This window comes from Lissotriton helveticus, chromosome 12 (genome assembly GCF_964261635.1).
Source record: "Lissotriton helveticus chromosome 12, aLisHel1.1, whole genome shotgun sequence".
Lineage (NCBI taxonomy): Eukaryota > Metazoa > Chordata > Amphibia > Caudata > Salamandridae > Lissotriton > Lissotriton helveticus.
Genome location: NC_136073.1, coordinates 871,329,024 through 871,356,182, shown reverse-complemented (window position 1 = coordinate 871,356,182; position 27,159 = coordinate 871,329,024). Strand labels below are relative to the sequence as shown.

Sequence of the window (27,159 nt, the reverse complement as noted above, 5' to 3'; positions counted from 1 at the left end):
ATATACGTAGCTGAATCACTGCAAATACAAACAATATCACTCCAATCTTTGCTGAACTTGGAAAGAACCTTTTTTGCAGAGCATTACAAGTGATACTGCGTTCCATGTTTTCCAAAAGTCTGGTGTCATGTTTTCACCACTATCCCAGATGCTTGGTGATATATATACATGTCACTATGCCTTGCATTGAATGTTTAAAGCCTGAGGTGTTGGCAATTCACCTACTATCAATACTGACTCACTAGAAACTATGGTCTGATGTATTATGGGGTTTTACCCATTCTCTGTGGGTAAATGTGATGACACGGTGAACAGACATAATATCGACCTCAAAAATATCGACTGGACATAATATCGAGGTAAAAATATAGACTAGACAAAATATCGACCAGACATAATATAGACTACAAAAATATCGATTACTATCGATATTAATAGCCAAAATATCGAATCAAAAATATAGACTAGACATAATATCGACTAGATAGAATATAGACAACAAAAATATCGAAAATAAGGTAAGTGTTTTATAATTTGTAATAATTGTGTAATATAAATCTGTAGCGGGTTGTGGGTTTATAGGGGAATAGGGTGGGAAGTAATTTAAATATAATTAATTAAATCTGTAATATAATAGTAATTGTTAATTAATTATTAATTGTTAATTAATTAAAATATAATTGGTAATTCATAATAATTGATCAATAATTACATTTTCGTAAAATATTTTCTGTAGCGGGTTGTGGGTTTATAGGGGAATAGGGTGGGAAGTAATTTAAATATAATTAATTAAATCTGTAATATAATAGTAATTGTTATTTAATTATTAATTGTTAATTAATTAAAATATAATTAGTAATTAATAATAATTGATTAATTGATCAATAATTACATTTTCGTAAAATATTTTCTGTAGCGGGTTGTGGGTTTATAGGGGAATAGGGTGGGAAGTAATTTAAATTTAATTAATTAAATATGTAAATTAATAATAATTGTTAATTAATTATTATTTGGTAAATAATTAAAATATAATTGGTAATTATAAATATTTAAAGAATAAATAAATAATAATTAGTAAATTAATTTCTGTAGTGGGTTGTGAGTTTATAGGGGGATAGGGTGGGGAGTAATTTAATAATAACTAATTAAATATGTTAATTAATTAAATTTGTTAATTGATTAATAATTGACCATTAAATAAAATTTACTTTGTAAATAAAAGTAATTGGTTTTGGAAATTAAATTTAAGTTTTGGGTTTTTGGGTAAAGGGGTATTTTTAGGGTTCAGGGTCAGTTTTGGGTTTTTGGGTAAAGGGGTATTTTTAGGGTTCAGGGTCAGTTTTCAGTTTTTGGGGTAAAGGGGTATTTTTAGGGTTCAGGGACAGTGTCAGTTTTTGGGTAAAGGGGTATTTTTAGGGTTCAGGGTCAGTTTTCAGTTTTTGGGTAAAGGGGTATTTTTAGGGTTCAGGGTCAGTTTTCAGTTTTTGGGGTAAAGGGGTATTTTTAGAGTTCAGGGTCAGTTTTCAGTTTTTGGGTAAAGGGGTATTTTTAGGGTTCAGGGTCAGTTTTCAGTTTTTGGGTAAAGGGGTATTTTTAGGGTTCAGGATCAGTTTTCAGTTTTTGGGGTAAAGGGGTATTTTTAGGGTTCAGGGTCAGTTTTCAGTTTTTGAGTAAAGGGGTATTTTTAGGGTTCAGGGTCAGTTTTCAGTTTTTGGGTAAAGGGGTATTTTTAGGGTTCAGGGTCAGTTTTCAGTTTTTGGGGTAAAGGGGTATTTTTAGGGTTCAGGGTCAGTTTTCAGTTTTTGGGTAAAGGGGTATTTTTAGGGTTCAGGGTCAGTTTTCAGTTTTTGGGTAAAGGGGTATTTTTAGGGTTCAGGGTCAGTTTTGGGTTTTTGGGGTACAGGGGTACTTTGTAAAAATAAAGTAAAATTACATTTAAATTAAATTAATTAAATAAAATTAAATAAAATTAAATAATATTATAATAATTTTCATTAATTTATATTAAAAAAATTATTATATACTTACCAATACTTACGTTGTAATGGTATGCGTTGTAAAGGTATACGCTAAAAATGTTATATATGTTTATTTAATAATATGTTTTTATATATATATATATATGTTTTCTTTTTGGTGATATAATTTTTTTAATTATATTAATTATTTATTAATACTACATTTATTTAATAATTATTTCTAAGTTTATATTAAATGTATTTATTACTATATTAGTTTTAACTTAATTTTAAAACATTTAAAAAAATCGATATTTTGACTGTCTATATTTTTGTAAGTCGATATTTTGGAGTCGATATTTTGGTACTTAACTGTTTGAAGATAGGGAGTCGATATTTTGTCTCTCGATATTTTTGACTCGATATTTTTGTATCTCGATTTTTGTGAGGTCGATATTATGTCAGTGATCCGATGACACATATTAGGAAAGATTTTTATGTAACCAGCCATTTTACCTATCGGTGAAACAATCAAATGCAGCCAAAATATCAAATATGAGTTTGATATTTCCTGATTCTCTATAGTTTATAAAATAATTAAACTAGACCTAAAACATGAAACTAAATCCTGCATCTTTAGACCAAAGACCACAAAACTGAAAAAGTAAAAGGAAGAAGAAACAATATTTTAGTGGCATCCCTAAAGAACAAAACTCAAGCAGAATAATGTTAGCCAGTCTTTCGTGCTGTTACTTGTATAACAAAGTTACATTGTATTGACCCCTTCAGGAAGAAAAAAATGACTTTCACTCTCTTTTTCCTTTCTTTGAATGGCATTCAGTTTGTGGTTGTCCAGGTGTGTTTTCAGTGTTTATATGTTTTCACCGGTGAGGGCTATTTTTCTTTCAGTGGGGTTTTATCAGTTATTATAGGTTTAAACCTAAAACCCCACAGCCTACTCATAGTGCGTGAGAACCAGTGGCTGAAGTAGGCTAAACCCATTGCCCCATTTTATATACAGTGGTAGGCAAAAGAAAATCTGAATTAGAGAACTGACCCAAAGTCCCTCTCTGTATGCCTACATGTATGGAATTATTTATTTATTTATTTTTTAAATGCAAGGCTAGCAGCACAGCCTACACAGTCTCATGGCCAGACTTGCTCAAGGTAGACTTTCTGCAAATGCAGAGGTGGAAGTCTAGCTCGTAGCTCATTATTCACAATAGTTGCATGCCCATTCCCATTCCATTTGGAGTGGCTAGTAGGAGCAACAACAAGGGTGGGTGGAAGGGGCTGGGACAAGCACACAGTGGAGGTGGGCGGGAGCGCACGAAGGGCAAGCACACAGAGACCAGAGGGTGTGTGGGAACAGCTGGGGCAAGTACACGGAGACGCATATGGATAATGGAGGGAAGGCGAGTTGTGGAAGGACACAGTAATGTGTCCATGCCCCAGGTGAGGGACAAACACAAGAAACAGAATGAAAACCTACAGAAACTGGCAAATTAAAAGCAAGCAAATAAGACCGACAATGTAACCAAGCAATGGTCAGTAATGGGCGGGCTCTAAGCCCAATGTAAGGTAATAAAATGCGTTGCATTAGACGGTGCATGCTTTGTCAGCAACGAGATCTAAAAGGGGCCATTCACCAGCCTCTAATGTTCATATAATTGCACACAAGGCCTGCTTTTACCATCCTCATCATTACGCAGCATTAATAATACTAGCCCCTACATCATGAATCTGTCTGAGTGATTTGTGGAACCAGTATGCTTGTAGCTTTATAAGCGTTAATCATATGGTATTTAACTTGAATATCAAGGGCATTCACAGAACAACACTTTTTACATAGGCATAGATGGAATAAATTAAATTATAATGCATTGTATGTAATTTAAAATGTTTCAAAAGATAAATATAGTAAGTGTGATAAGCAAGGTGCTTGTGAACTCCAATTCCTCCACCAAAAAGAAGTGTGTCCACACATGAAAAGAAGTTTTCTGGATGAATAAACTTATGGAACGAGTTACTTAACTTCGATAACGCTCTTTCTGGTAGAGATTATCTACCCACAGAATCCTTACCCTTTGAATATTCCCCATGCATCAGACTGGATCTGACATTTGTTTCACAGTGCCTCTGTGTGCCGGAAGGTATTGCAGTGCGGTTGCGCACTGACACCATTCCGCTCTGGAAGTGACGTGTGGGGCCTATGTGGGCAGCACTTTCAGTTGCTTTTAAGACTGTCTGTGCCCCTAGACGCTAAGCCTTAAAAGCAAATTGACAGACCAGTGTGCAAATTCCTAGACTTGGGATCTTATTAATCGATATAGTCTAATCACAGAGTGGGGAGGATGGGAGGGTCGGTAAGAAATCTGTGGTAAGATAGAGCTTCCACCAGAAAGAATGTTACCGAACGTAAATAACTGTTTCTTCTAATAGAGATTCATCACCTTTTGAATAGATACCAAAGAAGTATCTATTGGAGGCAGGTTTGTGAATGGACCTAAACCAGAAAGTCCTACAGGACCAAGGGCCAGATGTAGGTAGAACTTATTTACCGATTCTTAATTACCGAATTTTACCGATTCGGTAATTAAGAATCGGTAAATAAGAAGGGGGGTATGTAGGAACATCCAGATGTTCCATTTACCGAATCAGTAAATATCTGTATTTGCCGATTCGGTAAATACCGACCGGTAATGCTCCATTCATTCCTATGGGCTTTGAAGCCCATAGGAATGAATAGGGCATTACCGGTCGGTATTTACCGAATCGGTAAATACCGATTTTGACAAGGGTGCAGGGGGTGTCACTTTGACACCCTCTAGCACCCCCAAAAAAGGTTTGGGGGCCATGTGGCAGGCATACCTGCCCTAAGGGCAGGTCTGCCTGTCATATGGCACAGGTGTGCATGCACACCTGAATCGGTATTTTACCATCAAATTGAATTTGATGGTAAAATACCGAATTTGTAGGGCTTGTGGGACTCAGAAGAGTCCCACCTACATCTCAATTTTACCAATTCTGTAAAAATACCGGTCGGTAAATTTACCTACCGGTATATTTACCGAATCGGTAAAATTACCGAAATGCCCTGTTGCAATCCCCCTACATGTCGAAAGCCAAATACCGGTCGGTAACGGCAGAATTCGGCCGTTACCGACCGGTATTTGGCTACCTACATCTGGCCCTAGTGGGCAAAATGCCCTTCCCGGCGGACTTGGCTGTCCAGACACTAGTGCTTCGTGAACATATGGAGAGACGCACACGTAGCTGTCTGGCATATGTCTAGCCCAGGGACACAGCATGCAACACAGAGGTAGCAGCCTTTGCCCTGGTAGAATGAGTGCACTGTCCTTCTTGAAGCTGCTTCTTTACCAATGTGTGGCAGATCGTAATAGAGAGCATGATTCAGTGAGAGACAGTATGCTTCTGCACTGCCTTGACTTTTTTTGCTCCGGTGAACCCCACAAAAAGCTCATTGTTGATATGGTGGCTTTGGTATGATCGATGTAGAAACTGAGCGCTCTTTTGGGGTCCAAGCAATGGAGTCTCTCCTCCTTCTTAGAGGTGGAGCACAGAATGCTGGCAGGGTGATAGTTTGACTGACGTGGAAGGGTGCCACAACTTTCGGTAAGAAGGATGCCCTGGTGCGCAGGATCAGGTTACCGGGGAAGACAGTCGTGTATGATGGATGAACACACAGAGCTTGAAGCTAACTCACATGCAGTGCTGAGGTTATTGCAACGATTAACACTTTTTGATGATGAAGTGCTGTAGGGGAGATCTGTGGAGTGGCTGGAATGGAATACACAAGAGACTAAGTACGAGAATTGAGGTCCCATAGGGGCATCACAAACAGAACGGGGAAACATGTGCTGCAATCTTTTCAAAAAGTGTATCACAACTGGTGATTTATACAAAGAGGGCTGATCAGGCAGCCGTAAGAAAGCAGAGAGGACCGAACGATAACTCTAAACTGTGCCCAGAGCAAAGCCTTGCCAGGTGAGAGACAGTACAAATACCAAAACATCAGACAATGTGTAGTGGAGGGTGTCAGTCTGGCGAGTGCTGCATCGAACCAAAGATTTTTCCCAATGATAGGTGTATACCGTTGTCCTCGAGGGACGCCTGGCTGCAAAGATGACATCAACCACCTCCAGAGGGGGGTCGAAGGTTTTCAGCTCTTGCTACTCAATCTCCTTGCATGGAGGTTGAGGTTGCAGAGGCTGTGGTGGAAAACCAAACCGTTCTGCTGCAACTGCAGATCCTCCTGGAAGAGCAACCTGACTAAAAGTTCTCTCTGTGCCCAGTCTGGAGCCACTAGGATGACTTGGGCTGGTCTGTTCTTATCTTCTTGAGAACTCGGGCAGGAATGCTATCGGCAGAAAGGCTCACAGTAGTCCCTAGTTCCACTTGAGGCGAAACGCATCTTCGAGCGAGAGACACCTTGAAATTCCATTGTGCAGAAGTGCACATTCAAAGCGGTGGCAAACAGACTGAGCCAAGTCTCTCCCCATTCACGCAACAGGCCTTGCGCCACCTCCAGGTGTAGCTGCCATTTGTGATCCTATAGGAGCCAATGGTTGAGTTTGTTTACAATGGCGTTCAATGAGCCTGCCAGGTGGTGAACCACCAGGAAGATTCCTTGGCCGGTCCAGCCATTTCCAGAGGTGCAAGGGCCTGTGACTTCACCCGCCCTGTTTGTTGCAGTACCACAGGGTGGTGGTATCAGTGAGCACCTGCACTTGATGGACGGTAGGAAGGCTTTCAGCGCCAAGTGGATGGCCCTCAGCACCAAAATGTTTATATGGGGCCAGGACTGAATCGGAGACCAGAGGCCTCCATTCTCCACCTTAGTCAGGTGGCCATGCCAGCCCATAAGGAACGCATCAGTCACCAATGGCAACTCTGGGTGCGTAAGGGAGAGCAGTCTGCCGCTGAGCCAATCACAGTACATTAGCCTTCACTGCCTATCTTTCACAGTCTCCTCTGAATTCCAGACTTGGTCGGTAAGGTTCACTTGATGGCGGGTCCAATAGGACTTCATATCCCTCTGCAGAGCCCACATTTGCCACCTGGCATGCTCGATCACCAGGATGCAGGAGGCCATCAGTCCCAGCAGCCTCAGAGACAACATCATTGAAATCCACTACCAATTTTGAAAGATCTGGATCATAGCCTGAATGTCGTGGCCTCTCTTTCCAGAGGGAAAGGCACAGAACCGAAACATGACCAGAATGGCTCTGTTGAAGGGGAGCATCTGGGAAGGAATCAGGTGCGATTTTGTCACATTTATAGTGAACCCCCAAGGATGACAGGATGTTCTCCGTATTCTGGGGGTGGTTAAAGAATGCCTGATGTGAGCCTGCATTCAACAACCAGTCATCGGGGTAGGGGAAGACTGGAACCCCTGACCTCCGAAGGTGTGCTGCCACCATCACTTTTGTGAACACCCAGGGGGTGCCGATGAGACAGAAGGGGCGCACAGCAAACTGAAAATGCTTCCCTTCTACCACGAACCACAGGTAGTGCCAATGGGCCAGCAGGAGGATGTGAATATTGAAATAAGCATCCTGTAGGTCCAATACCATCATCCACTCTCAAGGATCAAGGGCAGGCAAGACCTGGATCAGGGTGAGCATTTTAAATTTCTACTTGCGGAGGAAGAAATTGAGAGTGCGCTGATCAAGAATGGGCTGAAGACCTCCATCCTTCTTGGGCACCAGAAAGTAGCGTGAATAACAACCACGTCGTACTGCTGGCACTGGCACCCTCTTGATAGCCACTTTGTCCAAAAGGGCTTGCACTTGCTGCCGCAAAATGGAGAGATTGTCCTCCATCAGTTGTTGGGGAGGCGTTGGAAGGTATGGTTGGATGAAAGGAAGAGTAAGGTGTAGCATGTGTAAACAATTTGTAGGACCCACCTGTCTCATGTGATTACTTACCAGCCCGGACAGAATTGGTAGATCCTGCCTCCCATCGAATGTCTGTCACCCTGTCAGGGTAGGCTAAAGAGGTTTGGCAGGTTGGGCTGTCGGTGGGCTGTGGTGGACTGAACGGCATGCTAACCTTGACCGCGGGGTTGGTTGGCACCACGACCTCTCCCATGAAACTGCTGGGTTCCCTGCCTGGGTGGAGCAGTCTGGCAGTAAGGAATGCCTTGTCAAAAGCCACAAAAGAATGCTGGAATTGGTGCTGGTGAGCATGGGTAGAAAGGCCAAGAAAACGATTGGTAGCTTTCAAGGGCAGATTCACCATTGTCCCTGAATAAGCAAGTCCAGTCGAAAGGCTAGTCCATCAGGGAGGACTGGATATCGACGAAAACCCAACTGATTGCACCTATGCAGGGTGATAAATGGCAACACTGGTGCCTCTAACCCATCTAGTGGAGTTGGTAGTGTCCAAGTGTAGGAAGCTGGCTCTGTATATACTATACCAAAATGAGGTATAGTGTGCACAGAGTAGTCCAGTGGAACCCCAAACGTAGGCAGAGGTAAAAGTAGATAGCAACTTACTCTCTATTTGTGGTAGTGTGGGCGAGCAGTAAGGCTTTATCAGAGGGTAGTGTTAAGCATTTGTTGTACACACTCAGGCAAGAAATGATGTCACACACTCAAGGACCGAACTCAGACCAATTTGATTGTAGAAAAATATTATTTTGTTATATTTATTTTCTAGAACCAAGCAAGCCTGGCACAGGTAATTGTAAATCGTACTTTTCAAGGCAGGTTGAACAATACAAGCAAGCTGAATGAAAATGACTTTGTTACATGTTTGTAAATACTTTCAATACAGTGAAAATTGCTGTTAAATTACTTTTGATTACTATATGGATTACTTTTTCTACTCGGTGTGAGATGCCTAGATATCACACTGGGACATTTCCTAGAGAAAAGGTAAGTTATGCAGCTTTTAGATATTTCCCGTTTTCAATTTCTCATACAAAACCAACTCCACACTTAAAATGTATTCACAAGAAAGCAGTCAATGCAGTCCTGTGGGAGGAAAAGAGGTTATCGGTTTCAAGGTAAGTACTTGGGTTTGTGAGTTGGTTTTCTGGGGTTAGAAACAGGGTTCCCCCAAGGTTAAGGATGCACTCTCAAAGCACCCTCAGCTGCACTACGGCGGCCGGGTGCAGAGTGCTGAGGCCCAGTGTAATCCAATGGGGGATAGTGGGCCTCCGGTTGGTGGCTGTTCACAAGCAGGCCATAAGGTTGTGGGAGCAAAGCTCCTGGTGTTAGGCTCAAGGCAAAGGTGGATCCGAGTTAGCATGCAAAGTACACCCACAGCGGCTCAGGGGTGGCTGGGTGCAGGGTGCTGTTTTTTTTTGTAAAATTCAGGGTGCTGTTTTTGTGTCAGGTGCCCTGTTGTTTTCAATGGGGATTCTCCAGTTGCAACAAAGACTGCAGGCTCGGGGACGAAGATCTTCTGGAGGTGACAACTGGTTGGAGAGGTAAATTGGGATGCCTGGGGATGCTGGGACACCGTTGGTTTGGCCACCCAAGGCCGTGGGACATCGGGTGTATGGGTGTCTTTAGATGGCGGGTTTTCTTATCAGTATTGGTCGCGGTCAGGGGGGATCCTCCAGAAAGGGGCTGCAGGCGTCGATTGGAGATTCGAGGTAGGTATAGATCACCCGATTTTAGGTCAGGATCGCCGGGGAGACCTCCTCATGGTGTTGGACCACTCGAACTCAGGCCGTGAGCGTTGGGTGCAGAGTGGTGGAGACTCGTGGTTTTGGCTTGGGCCAGAGTCTGTTGATGAGCAAATCCTGTGCACACGGGAGACAAAGTCTTGGGTTTGGAAGTCACGGCAGGTCCTTTGGGTTCTTGAGGGCTGCTGGCTACAGGGCACACCAGGATTTCGCTGGAGGAGGTTCGAGGTGCCGACAGGCCGGTAGGGCTGGGGCCAAGTCAGTGGGCGTCCTCCTCTTCTTAACTGAGCATGGCTTCTTCGGTCCTTCTTCTTTTCTTCTTCTGGTCGGTTCTTCTCTGAGGAGGCAAGGGTTCGGGTTGCCCCTAAATACTAGATTTAGGGGCGTTACATGTAAGTAAAGGTCGGGACCAATGGTTCCCTTCCCTGGGGTGGGTACACCCCCTATTATGCCACCCTCCGGGCATATGCCTCTCTCTAGTTGGCCTGGGTCCCCCATCAGCAAGAAGGCAGGGACTGAGAGTTGGGGACCTGGCCTCCCCCACCTGAGGGGTGGGGTTGGTAAAGGTGGGCACCCCTCCCTTCCTCACTTGATTTTCCCGACGATTTTCCCACCCAAAGTGGGGCTCAGCAACGGTGAGGGCCAGTTGCTGGAAACAGCAAATGGCTGGGGTAGCTTACAAAGGCGGCAAGCCTTTGAAGCTTCCCTTCGTGGATCCTGCCCATCCTGGATGAGGAGGCTTGGCACCTCGTCCCAAGACGTGCATTGTTTCAGACCCCCGAGAGCAGCCTGCTGTTGACCCAGGGGTCCAGAAACATGCCTGGTGGCGTCAGCTGGAGGCAGCCACTCAGCCAGAACACTAGTGTTAGGTTGTTTTTCAAGGGGCATCTCTAGGATGCCCTCTGAGTGCATTTTTCATTAAATCCCACACTGGCATCAGTGTGGGTTTAATGTGCTGAGAAGCAGGCCCGGACTGGCCATAGCGGGCACCGGGCAATCCCCAGGTGCGCCGCAAGTGTGGGGGCCGGTTTTGGGCCCCTGGGGGCCCTTTTTGTTACAGGGCCTGTACCAAAATCCGCCGAAAACCGGCTTGGCAAAGAGCTCAGCGGCACCTCCAAATCACCCACCCCCCATGGTCTAGCATTTTGCCAGGGCCGGTTGTGGTTCCCAGTCTGGCCCTGCTGAGAAGTTTGATATCAAACTTTCCAGTTTTCATTAAAGTCATTATGGTACTGTGGAGTTTGTGATGATAACTCTCAGCACCATATACTCTTAATGGCATTACTGCACTTACAATGTCTAAGAATTAGCTTAAACACTGTAGGGGTACAGGGCTTATGCACCTCTAGCTGGGTGCACTATACCAGTGGTGAGGGTCCACTGGTATAGTGCACCCAGCTAGAGGGGTGGCTGACCGCATGGCGCACAGAGACGTGTGCCATGTAGACTCTTCACTTTTTCCTGCACCAAAACACGCAGGCTGCAATGGCAGGGTGTGTGTGTAAAGGTACAGGGCCTCTAAGGGTGGCATAATAAGTGCTGCAGCCCTAAAAGGACTTCCGTGGCCATAGAGCCCTTGGTACCTATGGTACAATTTACAAGGGACTGGCATGTGGCCAAAGAGTATTAATTGGTTTTGTCTTAATGCAGGTTTAGGGAAAGAACGTAGGCCCTGGGTACCTGTTTGGCAGGAACCCAGGGCACACACAGTCAAAGTACATCAGCAGTTTGGCAAAAAGTAGGGGTGACAATGCAAAAAGAGGGCACTTTCTTACACCAAGCCACAACAAATTGTGATCCTGGCCTTATCACAACCATCCTGAATTGCCTGTGAAAGAGCAGGGCGAAGATTTCCCTGAACACTAAGGAGGACTTGTACCATCAAGTCCCAAAGGGCATGAGAATTGCGGTCCAGCAAGCAAGAGGCGTTGCTCGACCGAAGGGCCAAACTGGCTGAATAAAATAAGTGTTTCCCAAAAGTATCCACTCTCTTAGATTCCCAGTCAGAGGGCATAGTAGGAAATTGTTGGGGTTGGTCCGGCAAGTGGAAGCTTGTACCACCAAATTCTCTAGAGAGGGGTGCTGTGGATAAAATATTGGGTTGCTTGGAGCAGAACAGTGGTGCCCGGCAATTTGCAGATTAACAGGCAGGCTGTTGCAAGGCTTGGCCCAAGCCTCTAGGAGGGAATATGTCTTATCCGTCAAGGCCGCATTGAAAGGGAGGAGAAGCTCAGAGGCAGTCTGGCCTGGCTTGCTTCTGCGAGGACATTTGTCTTCACCTCCACGGTTCTGAGATGGATCTGTAGAACGTCTGCCACCCACACTCATAACCAAGGTGTAAGATGCAGGTATTTCCATGGCCGGGCCAGGAGGAGAGAATGGAGCTGTCTCTGGGGAAGTATCTAGCCCACTAGCATCTTGCAAATGTTTGTACCGGTTGTCATCGGCACAGGGCTGGTAGAACTCATCGCCCGGTCATAATCATTACCAGAGTATGTTCCAAAAAGAAAGTATAATGAAGGTTGCCTGCTTTGTGGTACAGGGAGTGCAGAAACCTCGGTCAGATTTGGTGGTGATATTGGATGATGTCGGTCCAGCGTTGAGCTGGTGTTAGAGAGGACAGTAAGTGCCACCTCTTTGGGCGACAAAGTTGGCATCAGCATCAACGTATCCAGACCTGGAGTGGTCATGGCTGCCAGTAGGTGCTGTCGGGACTGGGGCAGGGTGCAGAAGTGCCTCAGAGGGTCTAAATGGCGCCAAGGGTGAACCCGCCGGTCAAAATCCAGGTGGAAGGCCACTCGGCTCAGTGGGGCCTGAAGGCGTGCTCGAGGGAGTTGGTAGAGATCTGAAAAACTGGAGCATATCTGTGCGCAACTCACAGCATGGCTTAAGGCCCCGGATACTTAGGTTGTGCTTGAACCAGTTATGGAATCAACTTTGAAGATGGCCGACTTCAGGAGCAGTAATAGGACTGTTGGCGCCACCCATGCGCTTTGTTAGGGGAATAGCCTGAAGGAGTGAAACTCCACTTTGACTTCTTTTGTTTTTTTGTGCTTACTTGAGGATTTGGAGCTCGAGGAAAACTGGCTTCTAGAGCGGCTCTGGCTACTCTAAGAATCAGAGCAGGACTGGGTAGAGCCTTGTACTTGGAGCAGAACTTGGAGTAGTCTTTTTTATTATTATTAGATTATTTTTGTAACACGCGCAGCTACCCAAAAAGGGTTTCCAGGCGCCTAGCCCACAAATTGCTAGAAAAGGAGCAGTCAAGAACCATTTGCTACTAAAAGTGCCAAGTTTTAAGATTTCTTCGAAAGCTGAGATAGGATGGGTCATTCTTCAAGGACACCGGAAGAGAATTCTAGATTTTGGGGCCAAGACAAGAAAAGGAACGGCCTCCCATTCTTGCAAGTTTAAATCTGGGAATCACAAAGTCTCCGTGGGCTGTGGAGCGCAGGGGACGAGAAGGAATGTAAGGATGGATGAGCTCTTGCAGATAAGCTGGTGCCACACCTTCTTTGATTGATAAAGATGTAACACAGGGTTTTACATTTAATTCTTTGATGATTTCGAAGCCAGTGAAGGTCACGTAAATACGGCGAGATGGAAGCCTGTCTAGGAACTTGACAAAGAAGGCGTACTGCAGAGTTCTGAACTACCTGTAGCTTTCTCAGTACCGTTTGGCAGCTACCGAGATAGAGAACATTGCCGTAATCGAGGCGAGAGGTGGTGAATGCCTGGACTACCGTGCATTGGGTTGAGGCAGGAAGCATCCAAATGATCTTATGAAGCCTCTTCCGGATCGTGAAACAGATGGCAGCAACACTCGCCACCTGTTGTCTCATAGAGAGACTATCATCAATAATGATGCCCAGATTATGGACATGGGTGACAGGTAGGGGAAAGGAGACCATTTCGTGAGGCCAATGGTGAGGGCCCTATAGGTCCTTGTGCTTGAACAGGATAAGGACCTCAGTCTATCCCCATTTAACTTAAAAAAGTTAAGGCGCATCCACTCTATCACTTGCCGTAGGCCGCACTGAAGAGCAGATGTTGTAGCGTCTTTAGTGGTGGAAAGCGAAAAGACAATCTGCATATCATCCCCATACGAATATAGGGAAAGACCAGCCTCTTCCACAATCTGCGCCAGAGGTCTGACATAGATGTTGAAGAGCAGGGGGCTTAAAATGGATCCCTGTTGGACTCCATGTGCTGATACGCAGATCTTAGATGATGCCTTAGCAGAAAAGACTTGAAAAGTGCGACCATCAAGGAATGAAGCAAACCAGGATAGGGCAGTGCCGTCCAGCCCAAGAAACCTAAGGGCGTTAAGCAAGATGTTATGCGACACAGTGTCGAATGCGGCACTCAAATCTAATAGAATGAGTGCCGCAGTTTCCCCTTGATCTAAATGCTGGCGCAGTTTCCCAGTAACCCCAAGCAAAGCGGTTTCAGTTGAAAAGTTGGCTCTGAACCCGGTTTGTGAATAATGAAAAAGCCAACTTTATCTATGTGTTGAGTCAGTTGAGTATTGATATGTTTCTCCAAAATTCTGGAGAAAGCCGGAAGCAGAGATATAGGTCTAAAGTTAGATAGTACAGAAGGATCTGCTCCGGACTTTTTCAACAAAGAGATGACCATGGCTCGCTTCCACTCGAGGGGTACCAAGGCCTCCCGCATAGAGGCGTTAAGAAGATCGATAAGGACGCCTTTAGATGTGGCAGAGAGCTGACAAAGGATGTTAATAGGCAAAGGATCAAGAGGAGACCCAGATTTAATACTGTTTAAACAATTTTGGAAAGACTCCTCTTCAAATGGGTGCCAGGAAGAAATCTTGGCTATCTGGTCACAATTACTGTGATATGTAGGGTCAAATGCAGAAGCCATACTACAAAAGGAAGGAGAAGGAGCAGAGAGTGACTTGTAAATAAGTTCAACATTCTGAATAAAGAAGTCAGCAATGTTGTTACATTGATTTTCATCAAGGACAGGAGGAGTAGGGATGGTATCAGAGCCAGCTAACTTCTTCACTACCGAAAATAGAGCCCGAGGACGATTAGATGCCTTAGTTATTGTGTTAGCAACATAAAAAAATGCGTGCCTCTTTACACGCTGAATTATAACTTTTAAGAGCAGCTTTATAAGCATCTTTACAAGTTAAGGAGTACGATCTCCTACATCTTCTTTCTAGTGCTTTACATTTAGACTTAATAACTTTAAGATTGTTTGTAAACCACGGGGCAGGGGGGTGATGAGTAAAGCTGTGTTTGGGTACAAGGGGCAGACAGATGTCAATGCCATTGGTTAGCCAGTCCAAGACAGCAGTATTTAATGAAAGCAAAGGTAAAGTGACATCAGGTATGCTAGTAGACAGAATAGTATTAAAAGACTCCATATTCAACGTGCCCCAAGATCTGAGACTACCTGAGCTAGTAGGAGGGGCCACTACCCTAGATGTGGAAGGCTGCAGGTTGAATGGAATTATAAAATGGTCGGACCAGTCTAACTGAAGCGCAGGAGTACTACAGTCACAGCAAAGATTGGACAAAATTGGATCCAGAAGGTGTCCCGCCTTATGAGTAGGGCCCTGATTGCATAACCGTAAGCTTAGAGCCTCCAAATCAGATATAAAAGTGCGGCAGATGTTATTCTGATTATCTTCTAGGTGCAGCTTCAGGTCACCTAGAATTGTAAAATTCGCTGCCTTTAAAATAAAGGGAGCGATAAGGTCAGAGAAAGTGGAGACCCAGGGGCCGGGCTTCCCCGGAGTGCGATAAATTAAAATGCTAGACAAGGTCAGCTGAGGGGATACAGAGAGTTTAAACAAAGCTGCGTCACACTCTGTGATGGAAATAGCTTCGAATTTACAGAAATGAGTAGATTTAAAAATTATAGCAATCCCCCGCCTTTGCCTGTGTCTTGATCTTTCCTGGCGATGACATATCGAGGAGGAAGAGCAGTGGCAATGTCGGGGCCCGAACTGTCATGAAGCCATGTTTCGGTCAGAAAGAGTGCATCTGGATGTTCAGTACTAAGAAGGTCAAAAATATGCTGCTTATTTTTGGCCAGAGAACGACAGTTAAGGCTTAAAAAGCACAAATTCTGGCGACATGCCATTCTGGAAATGGTGTTTATAAGACGCATAGGACCCAATGTAAAATTACATTGAATGCAAGTAAAGCCGCGATAAGGAGGAGTACATACAGCGCATTTAGGAGAAATATATTTACTAAGTCCGTGAAGTTGAGCAGCTGAGTATGTAATTCATTTACTTACGTCATTGGCGCGTGCGCTGCGCGCTTGCATCTGTCCACTAAAATAGAGTCAAAGACCATAGAGTGTGGCCAGAATGTCGCTCGAAATGATACCAGCGAGAGGTGTCTGTGCGGCTATAGAGGCTGAAAGTCAGGGGGCGGCCATACCATAGAGTATGGGATCATGCCGAGCCAGGCAAACAACTACCACAGGTACAGATTTAAAATGATTTTAAAACAAGAGCATTCCAAATGAAATACAACAAAAAAGTATATATAGAACTAAGTTCTATGTGAATTAAAGTTTTAGTGTGCAAGTATGCAAAAATGTGGTTCTTTTTAAAGGAGAAAAACACAAAACTTTAGTTAAAATTAGCATTTGACAAGCATTTAGTGAAAAATTTAACTGACACTCATGTACATGTAACTTGACACTGTATCGTCTTGCACTTGGCGACATAAAGGTTTGCCTTATGTTCCGTGGTGGCCTATGGATTCATCACTGTGTAGTATCCTCAGATCTCGTATTCGTGGCTTGACCCCAGACAACACAGACAAACTTGGTGGGGATCTGTCACAGACACCTATTAAAGGGATTAAAATCTGTTGTTTTAAGGGGTGACATTCCTTGCACACTGTTGAAGGATTTGAAAATAAATTTCTGAAAATAGATGAATGACGAGAGAAGCTTTGGATCCATGTCTAGAGGTGTGGAAAGAAAGGAACTGACATCAACGTCTGGGCGTGGAACATATATAGGCCCGCACATCACTTCCGGAGCAAAACGGCATCAGTGCTGAGCCTCAAAGCGACGCGTTACTGCACGCAGAAGAATTAAGGAAACGTTTCTTAATCCAGTCTGATGCCTGGGGAATATTCAAACTGTGAGTAATCTGCGGCTGAGTTTTCTATCAGAAATGATATGCAAATGACTTCTCTTGTTTGATTTTAGACCGATAAGGACCCTTTTGATAAGTGTTCACAGCCGGGATACTTTCTGGTTCTTTTGTTGTAGCAGTGGGCCTGGTTACCTGTGAAGACTTTAACTCAGTCGTAAAAGGTAACCACAAAAAAAACAATGCATCTTCAGACTTAAAGTCTTAAATAATGTTTTTTGCTAGATCCATAGAATGAAAATATGGTATGGGGTTCTCTTTTACTTATTATTATTATTATTATTATTATTAAAGGCTTTTATAGCGCCCTCTATTACTAAAAAAATAGTATCCTGGCGCGGTAAAGGCTGAGCAGCGGGGAGTCAAAATAGATAGCAGAGATTACAGTGCAAAGAAACTTATAGTGTGACGTTAAAAAGATGGGTCTTTAGTTATTTCTTAAAAGTACTGATAGTAGGTGCAATTTTAATATGAAGGGGAAGGGCATTCCAGGCTTTTGCGGCTCTAACTGAAATGGATTGGCCGCCCAGTCTGCAGTACTTGAATTTAGGCACAGACATTTGGCACAGACTGGCCGACCGAAGGGGGCGGTTGGGAACATAGAGGGAAAACCTTTTTCTCAGGTAGGCTGGGCCTATTTGATGGATACCACGGTAGGAGAGCACTAGAATTTTAAACAAAATCCTGTGGGCAACTGGGAGCCAATGAAGAACACGGAGTAGGGGACGAGCACTGGAGCGCCTAGGTGTATTAAACAGGAGTCTTGCAGCGGCATTTTGTATGACCTGAAGGCGATGGATCAAATATGCCGGTAGTCCGCAGAACAGTCCATTCGCATATGCAGACTCATTTCGACCCTAAGTGATGGGCTCTGGGGTTATCATACAGATAAGGCCCCTACTGGATATGCTGGACTAGGACTAGCGCAGTGGAGCCCAGAAGATTCCCAGTATTGAATTCACAAAATAGAAGGCCTTGTGTGCATTGCGCGTTGTGTTATTGCGAGGCAAAATGGCTGGTAGAGACGGCTTCTGTAACGTGAAGGTGCCTGCACAAAATGCTCCACGGGTACGGTCTCTGAACGGCTTCGCTAGGGGAGGAGACACTGGAGAAGTGTGGCTCAATGGTTAGAGCGGCAGACCCTGATGCAGAGGTCTAGCCCGGGACCAGGGTTCAATTCCCCGCCTCGGTGGGTCTTGGGCTCAAAATTCCACGGACCTGATAATTCTCGCCTCGGTGCCTATTCCAATCATGGAGTCCCACTCTGCAACTCTGGGCAATAGCTTGCTTAATCTCCACAACGGCCCCCACAACGCTAAGGATGCCTGCCCTCCACCTTGGGTGTGCACAGGAGTGGACACCTCACAGGGAAAGCCAGAATGGGTTCCACAGCGGTATTCGTACAAGCGCCTTGAGACGCTTGCGGGTGAGTAGTGCGCTATACAAGTATCAATTTACATTACATTTCTCCCTTTGTTCTAGAGGCCAACTGGGTCCTATGGTCCCTAACGGTACATATAAATTTGTATGCCTGTTTGCAATAGTCGGAGTACTCTACAGTCACTAAAAGGGCTCAGCCCCCTCACGTGTATGAGTACCATCCTCACCATTGCTCGTTGCATTTGAGAACCCTTTTAATCATTTTCATAAACCGTTTAATATGTGCAGTATACATTAGAGACGTCCCTAAGTACAACAGTACATGAGCAAGCACTGAGAATCAGTTGAAATATTAAGTAGAACACGGCATTTGAAAGGCACTCTTTAGCAAGGACAAATTACACAGTTCACACTCTACCTGGGCATAAGCTTTGAGTTCATGGTGGCGATCAGAGTTCCTGTATGTGGTTGGAATGCAGGCACGGCCTCATCAGTGTACATACCGCCGTTTTGCTTGTGATTCAAACTTACCACATCAGTCATTACGACAAGGCCGGTTTCCTAGATAATAAAAAGAATACATGTTCCTCATACACCTATAAATATTGTCTGTCAGACAAAATATTGAACAACAAAATATCAAATAGTGTAGGACAAAATATTGAAAAAATTTACTATTTAGAAAATATATGTCAAGAAGTGGAGGCCCAGGTGATGTTTCTCATGCAATGGAGAGTTGGGGAGCCTTCGGAGAATAAAGGGGGCATCAGAGTAGGCAAGAATCATTCTGACGAAGGTTACGACTGCTGCTATCCAGTGATGGTGAAATGGAATAACGAGCTAAGAAAGGGGGCCACGGAGTCTTGTCTAGAAGAAGATATGGGGAGACTTTAGCATGGGGAAGTTGTTTTTTCCAATTGAATACTGGGCAGAGTTGGCTGTATGCCAAACAGGACCATAGCATTGAATATGTCCATTGTATTTCCCTGCACTCTGTGCATAAGAAAGCAGTTACATATCAGGTACTGTAGTTTTGTAGCATTCAGAAATATAGCTTAGATTGGAAAAATGAGTCTTGTTACATTTTTTTAAAAGTTTTAATTGTGGGCATTGATGAGTGGTGTGTTTGTAACTCATGCAGTTACATAAAATGTCTCATGCCATTCACTTTATTAAATACATGATGGTGGGGTGTGAGTAGGCCCCCCATCCCTGAGCCCGTTTTGGCCCCCGGGGGACTCCATCCCCCAGAGCCGGGTATATTAATTAAGGGGAGGGGTGTGCCCCCTGGGGCCTTGTTAGACCCTGGGAACCCCATCCCTCAGGGCCAAAATCGTAAAAAAGGGGGGCAGGTCCGCAAGGTCTCTCCATCCCGAGCCTTGAAAAGCCACATCCCCCATGGCCGATTTCTATTTTTAAAAAAAAAGGGAAGTAGCCACACAGCTCCCCTCCCTGAGCCTTAATAAGGCCCCAGGGACCTCATCCCCTGGAGCCATCGCATTAATTAAAACAGAAGAGGGCAGCGCAGCCCCCCTCCCGGGGCTTTTATAGAACCCAGGGACCCCATCCCCCGGGCCCAGCTCACTGTCTCCCAGGGAGCCCACCACCCCATTTAGGCTCCTCATAGACCTCCTTTCCCCAACTCCATGCTTCACAACCCAGTAGGTCCTACTTAAAGCAAAATAAACGTATGGCACATGCAGGGGATAATTCCAGGATCTTTGCAATGTTGACAATGCCCTCATAATTTAAACAAAAATGGAAATGGATGTTACAAAGCAATTACAAGAAAACACAGAGGGAGTGATTCACAACCTGCATTTTGAAGTACATAAAACTGTACAGCAGTAGTGGAACCTATTACAAGATGCATTTCACTAACCTACAGGAATAAATCCCCACCACCACCTTTTCAGTCTTTTCTATAGGGAGATCTCTACACATAAAAGTTAAATACTTAGTAGTAAATGTGTAAGGGACATGGGGAATACTTACTACAAAATAGGAGCAGTTTGAGGAGTGGTGAGAAGGGGCCTTTGGAAGGGCAATGCTAATACAAACACCCACTCAGAAAAGAGTAATGCCATTGCTGCTTACAAACTGCATTTCTAAAGTTACTATAGTCATGACGTAGTCCACCCCAACCTTAAAGTAAATCTAGCACCACAGATGGTCACTCACAGGTACTGCAACACACGCTCATATAAAATAATGGAGGCAGTGATTTAAAATAACGCCCTATAGCACAGGTATTCGCAAGCATTTTTCAAGGGGCCAAAAGATATAGCCTGCCGTGTGATCGAGAGCCGTATTGATGGCATGTGGTGAGGGGTTGTAACATGGGCATGGTGGAAGCAAAGCATGTACATATAAAGGCTGAATTCCACACTATGAAATCAGAAAACCTGTGATCAATCCCGGCTTCCCGACTTGACAAAATTGTGTGATCCTAGGCAATTGTTTTATTTCACTTTGCCTTCTATTTCTTCATTATCACAGATAAGAGGACCACGAAATACATGACTTTAGGATGGGCACTGTACGAATCTTTCTCTTGTGTTTTATTTGATAAACTATAATGTTATCTATGTATAATAGGAACCCTGGCCACTCAGATGGTAAACATAACAACTGACTTGCCTTTTTGTTCACTATATGCATTGTTGCCAGTTGGAGGGGAAGCATGAATGTATTTACCTTCATGTTTGCAAACTGTCACTTAAAAAAAATATTTCTCAATGTACTGATATGATCTAATGTGCTCTTCTGCATGTTAATGAAATGCACTTATTGAATTTGGAAGAGGTTTTATCAAATGTTTACATGTTTGTTGCACAATGAAGGTGTTCCTAAATGTAAGTAGTGGATGACACCTTAGTTCCTTCCTTTAACATCAGTTAAACTGTAAATAAATGTTTGCCCCTATATTTAACACATTTCTCAACGTTAGTTAGCCCAGATCTGTTGTTGACTGGGGGACCGCATGTAATTATGGGAGGGCCGCATGAGTACCCCGGGCTGTACTTTGTGTATCACTGTCCTATAGGAAATCATGTGTAGTAAATAAAATGATTTTGAATATTTTATATTTATATACATACATGTGTGTATGTATATATATATATATATACATATATATGTATGTAAAAATAATTGTTTTAGTGTTCAATGTTATATTAAATCAACAATTAAATATTTTATATTTTGTAAAAATACCTCACTTAAAAAAATAACGAACTTAAATAATTTAATAATTAACTTTCTTGAAAAATAATTACATGAAAGTATTAAAGTTTTAATACAAATGTAAAGTTAATTTAAATTAATTAACAGATAATTCTTACATAATTGTAATAATACTAATAAAATATTTATATGCTATTTAGGACAAGGTTTTTAACAAAAACCTTAAAAATATTTACAAATGGAGTGTTCTGCCTATGTGTGAAAAGCTACTAGTAGTAACTTTACACTAGAAAATTCTGTTTTAGATTCTCCACCCCCCAGGTTTCATAGGGTGCAGACATGTATGTGTACACTTTGGTGTAACTTCATTCCAAAATGGTGAATAACAAAAAAAGTGTAGATTTACACTAGATGTGCAAAAGTACATTTACACATGAGTAAATTTGCACATGTAAATTTACCTTTGAGCGTCAAGTAAAACAAACAAAAAAATAATATTGATAATAAATATGATGAAAAAAATAACTAACAGTGCCAACATTCACAAATAAATAAAAACATTATTCATTAGAAGATAGGGAAAAAAGTTGCTATTTAAAATATTAAACACTCTGAACAAACATGGAAAGCAGCCTTTGATATTCAAAACATCCAGGTACTCAAATAGCACTTAGACAATATCTGTCACAAAAAAGCTACAAACCATCTGCAATTTATGTGTAGAGTGCGTTTCAGGAGTAGCTATATCATTTCCCCTCACTGATTGAAACTGAAATGCTTTCTGTAAAACCATAATCAAGCAAAGCTCTGTCCGACCATATTCCTTTAGGAAAAACTGATTCTGTAACATGGCTTTGAGCAACTGTTGTACTACGTTCCGACAGCTTGACTTCTTTTATTGAGAATCACATGCACTGAAACGTAAGACATAGCAGATTAAGACGGCTAACCAGGAGGTTTCATTATTTTTTCTTACCGTAAATGCAAAGCGAGCATCCTTGGTGATATCCCAATGCCAGGGAAACACAGAGGAGCGTCTGCGACGGCGAGATGTGAGCCCAGGCCACCAAAAATGGCCATCTTCTTTAGGTGTCCCAAAGGCATCAGAAACATCATAATTTAACAGGTCTTTGAAAATCTGAAAAAACATTGTCAAGTGGTACCGATCACAATATTTGAAAGATGGTGTTACATAGGTTGTATGATATTACAACGCATAATTTTACAACGCACACCTTTACAACACATTTTTTACAACGCAACATCCATTACAACGCATTCCATTACAATGCATGCCATTACAACGAATTTTTAAAAACTACCTTTACAACGCATTCCATTACAACGCATACTACCTTTACAACGCATACCATTACAAGGCATAACATTACATTGCATGTATGGTAAGTATTGGATAGTGTAGGGGTAAAAATTACTATTCTAACTCCAGGGGGTGCAACAGTAGGGTAAGTGTTGGATAGTGTAGGGGTAAAAATTACTATTTTAACTCCAGGGGGTGCAACAGTAGGGTAAGTGTTGGATGGTAAAGGTATGCGTTGTAATGGTATGCGTTGTAATGACTGCGTTGTAATGACTTGCGTTGTAATGGTATGCGTTGTAGTGTCATGCGTTGTAATGGTTGCGTTGTGATGGCATGCTATGTAATGGATGTTGCATTGTAAAAGTTTCGTTGTAATGGTAGTGCGTTGTAAAAGTTGTGTTGTAAAGGTTGTTTCCCGTTACATAGGCTCAACTTCCCCACACCTGTTTTATTTTTTAACAGGCTTTTTTACAGCCCTACCAGTGCTGCTCCTGGACCAAAACAAGCATCTAACTAATATTTGTCTCTGTCATATTTCCAATACAAAGGTGATATGAAATGGTAGAGAGGGTATGGCCTTCCATCGTAGGGTGTGTCCAGAACAGAAGTGGACCTTAGAAAATATGTTCCTATAAAAAAAATGGTATGCCTTCAGCATGCAGTTTTTGGCCTGCAGAGACGAGCAGTTTAGGGGTGAAGGACTAGTTGCAGCTAAAGAGGAGGTGTGGCCTGTTAGTGAAGATGTGTGGCATGATTAAAAACATGAGCTGTCTGGCAGGGACAGGGTACCAACAATAGGATCACAGAAGGGATTTCCCTTTGACCAATGTGTGACTGTTATGGTGCCCAAGGCTGCACCCTCCATGGGGCCATCATTTCCAACAACTAGGGACTAGCCTATTACTTCGACAACAATATGCGAGTATTACAGCATGCAACGCATGTTTGTTTTGTGAAAGTGAGCACAGTAGGCGTTACATATGAGTGACTTCGTGACTATAATATGGATCCAGGTCCCAAAGAAGGCCGGGAAACCCGGACAGGGTCATTTAGCAACTAATACATATTGACCAAGGGGAAACAGGAACAATAATTATCCTTCTCATTCCGTTCATTTTTAATCATCCCTTTAGCCTTCCAGGACTTAATTGAATTTGAAAATTTACAGGGAATTTTAAACATTTACAGTGGGACATTACATATACAAGAACGTTTTTGTTTTAAATGTACCTCTCTAAGATGGGTATCAATAGTTAAAAAAAAAATTGTCATGTCATGACTCCCATGTATGCATTTAGGTCATCAAGGTGGCGCAACTGTACTGTCATGACGCATAGGTGAACTTGCTTGATGCCACATGTGTGATGACTCGAGTGCATGTTAATCATCAGGTTTGCTTTTTTGCCAGCGTGAATGTATAAACCGGGAGGTTGGTGCAGGCACCGAGGAGTAGTTGAAGTGAGCAGTATCATCTCATGACATTTATTCCTCGCTGTGGCTCAGGGCCGGGTCTCACCTTTTCAGGGGTGAGCTGGAAACCAGCTCTGAGGAGGTAGACACTCTTATCCACTGTGGCGACACAGACACAGCTTCCCTTGGCAGCTTTCACTTCGATGTCAACGAGATCACCAGGTCGAGATTCATTGGAGGAAAGAGAAAGCACTACCTGTCATATAGAAAGGAACATATTGTCACGGTCTGGAGAACAGTCTCATGTGTGAGAAACAAGACAAAGTAAAACAAGAAAGACATAAACAAAACATCACTAAACAGCACATTTTTTGTGAATAAAGAAATTATATAGTAACCATAGTGAAGCCATCAATTCAATAATGTCAATGGTAAAGTGATATGTAATCTCGCTTGTGATAAAGAGAATTGTGCATAATCAAATGCCCTCAAGCTTAAGCAGTTATGGAAGGACTGGGACAGAATTTCTCGTAGGTGACGTGAAAGACTGATTAACTCTTACGGAAAAGGCTTACTTCAAGGTGTTTCAACCAAAGGGGGTTCCACACGGAACGGAACCGTAAGATGCACTTACTTTTTCACACAGTTCTGTTGAATTTTTTTGCTTAATAAATAATGACAAATGTTAGTGTATTTTTTGTGACGTGGTTAGACTGGATTTTGTCACATATATATTAATATGCAAAAAGATAGGGCCCAATTTCAAGTGTGGCAGACAGAGTACTCCACTGCAAACATGATGGAGTATCCTACCCACCAAACTTTCAGTCTGCCAGCCTCATTTTGAGATAATAGCTCTTAAGTATTCTGGTGAAGGTGCCCACATTTTCTCCGTCGACAGAATACTTCAACGGAGTAGGAGCCATCAGAAGAACATTACACCACCTGATTATCAGTTCATGTGACATCATATTGGTGTAACTACATGTACGCAAACCCCTGAGTGCAAGTCACTTTTTATGAATACTAAATGAATTTATACTCTTAGATGATGGTATTTGCACATCTACGTTTATCTTACATGGTAAACAAATTTGCATCGAAGCAAGTGTTTTATTTCCTGTCAAACTTGTGGCTTTTCCCCTACCCCAAAAGCAGATGTGATCCTACTAATACTGAATCGTTATTTAGACCAGCCAGATTGTACCAACTATCAAACTGTAGAAGCAAGTTCTGATGATATGGCTGCATCCTTATACAGAAGAGAGTAATTTACTTGATCTTCTTCGAGGTGACTCTCACCCAAGTCACAAAGCAGACTCTGTGGTCTCTGCTATTCTAAATGGAAATGGTGTTCAGAGGACCGGGTTCGGGATGAGCAATAGACATCTGGACATTGCAACTCAATCCATCAGGTACTTCCATCGGTGAAGTCAGGGCCACAGGCGGGACAAATGACAATCTAACAATAATCTCACAAACAGTAAAGACACGTGTTTTATAATATTTGATTAACAGAGGTCTCTCCTGATCTGTTTTCTTTTTTCAGTCCAGACCGTGAGAGCTTTAGTCGCCTGGTGTATGGGTGATTTTAAACAGTTCCTGCCATGGCATCCCTCCTACAGAATGATCCTGCACAAGCCGTGCATGGACAGAGATACACAGAGATCTTCATATGCCTGCACTTTGCCCTCTTCATTGGCGGCCAGTAGAATACAAGTTGACATTTCTATTTGGTGGAATGACAAATAGATCAACAGGGTCTTCTCTTCATTACCAGTGGATTTCTCCTCTCAGCTCACCAACCGGTGTGAGCTCTCCGTCAATGGGTCACTTGTGAATTCCCAAAAGGAGGAGCAATGACTTGATTAGTCAAGCTTTTAAAGGCAGACTGCAAAGTTTGAAACACACTGCTTTTGCACTTGAAGCTCCACAAAGGTTATTACACTTTCCACTGCATCCTAAAAATATATTCAAACTTCGCCATATACTAATGTGTGTTTAGTAATGTCTGTTTTGCAGCTCTAAAATCCACTAGTGTAGTGACTGTTGTGCTCTATAATTCTTCCTAGCATAACATAACATAAAACAAAACATAATTTAACAATGGCGACAAATGTTCGCAGAGTTAAATTAAATTATGGGTACAAACACTTGGGTCGGTGAGACCTAGTCCACCAAAGGACTGTATTGGCTGAAGGTTTAGTGAGTACATCACCAGCTGTATACGCCTAAACAGTGCTAGGGTACCACTGACAACTATGGCATGCGCTGTGCTATGTATAAACAGCATAACATACAGGCGGTAGGTTAATACACAGTTGCCAATCGGTATCTGTAGGAAAGTGACCCTTTTTTGCATGGTTGCCCCCCACTTTTTACCTGATGTTGATGCTCTTTTGACTAAGTGTGCCCTGGGTTCCTCCCAACCAGGTACCCCCCAGGACGTATGTTCTTTCCCTAAAACTGAACTGCTGCACACCCAATTGTCAACTCTCTGGCCACATGTAAGTCCCTTGTAAAAGGTACCATGGGTACCAAGGGCCTATGGCCAGGTAAGGCCTCTAAGGCTGCAGCACATATTGTGCCACCCTTAGAGACCCTGTACCCTGACACTCATACACTGCCATTGCAGGCTGTGTGTTGTGGTGCAGAACAAAGTGAAGAGTCGACATGGCACACATTTCTGTGTGCCATGCCTACAACCCACTGCCTCTGGCATAGGTCAGTCCCCCCTCTAGATGGGTGCACTATGCCACTGGATGTGGGTACAAGTGTATGAGCCCTCTACCCCTACAGTGTATAAGTTCATCCTTAGACATTGTAAGTGCAGTAAAGCCATAAAGAGTATATGGTCTGGGAGTGTGTCATTACAAAAGATGCCAGTGTGGGATTTATTGCAAAAAACATCCTGGGTAGAGGTGCCAAGCCTCCTTCTCCAGGATGAGCAGGGTCCATGAAGGGGAAGCTTCAAAGGCTTGCCGCCTTTGTGAGCTGACCCAGCCATTTGCTGCTCCCAGCAACTGGCCCCCACTGGTTCTGACCTCCCCTTTGGGCAGGAGAATCGGCGGGAAAACCAAGATAGAAGGAGAGGTGT

General features: G+C 43.2%; 1 protein-coding gene across 2 annotated transcripts in view; it reads right to left on the bottom strand.

Moving 5' to 3' along the window:
* Positions 1-27,159, bottom strand: part of CPAMD8 (C3 and PZP like alpha-2-macroglobulin domain containing 8) — a 1,183,022-nt gene that overhangs the window by 988,438 nt on the left and 167,425 nt on the right. For both annotated transcript variants that reach the window (XM_078671323.1, XM_078671324.1), the window contains exons 16-18: positions 24,169-24,318; positions 22,308-22,469; positions 18,564-18,706 (exon numbers count right to left, since the gene is read on the bottom strand). In XM_078671323.1, coding sequence (XP_078527449.1) covers positions 18,564-18,706; positions 22,308-22,469; positions 24,169-24,318 — 455 coding nt within the window. The remainder of the gene's footprint in view (positions 1-18,563; positions 18,707-22,307; positions 22,470-24,168; positions 24,319-27,159) is intronic.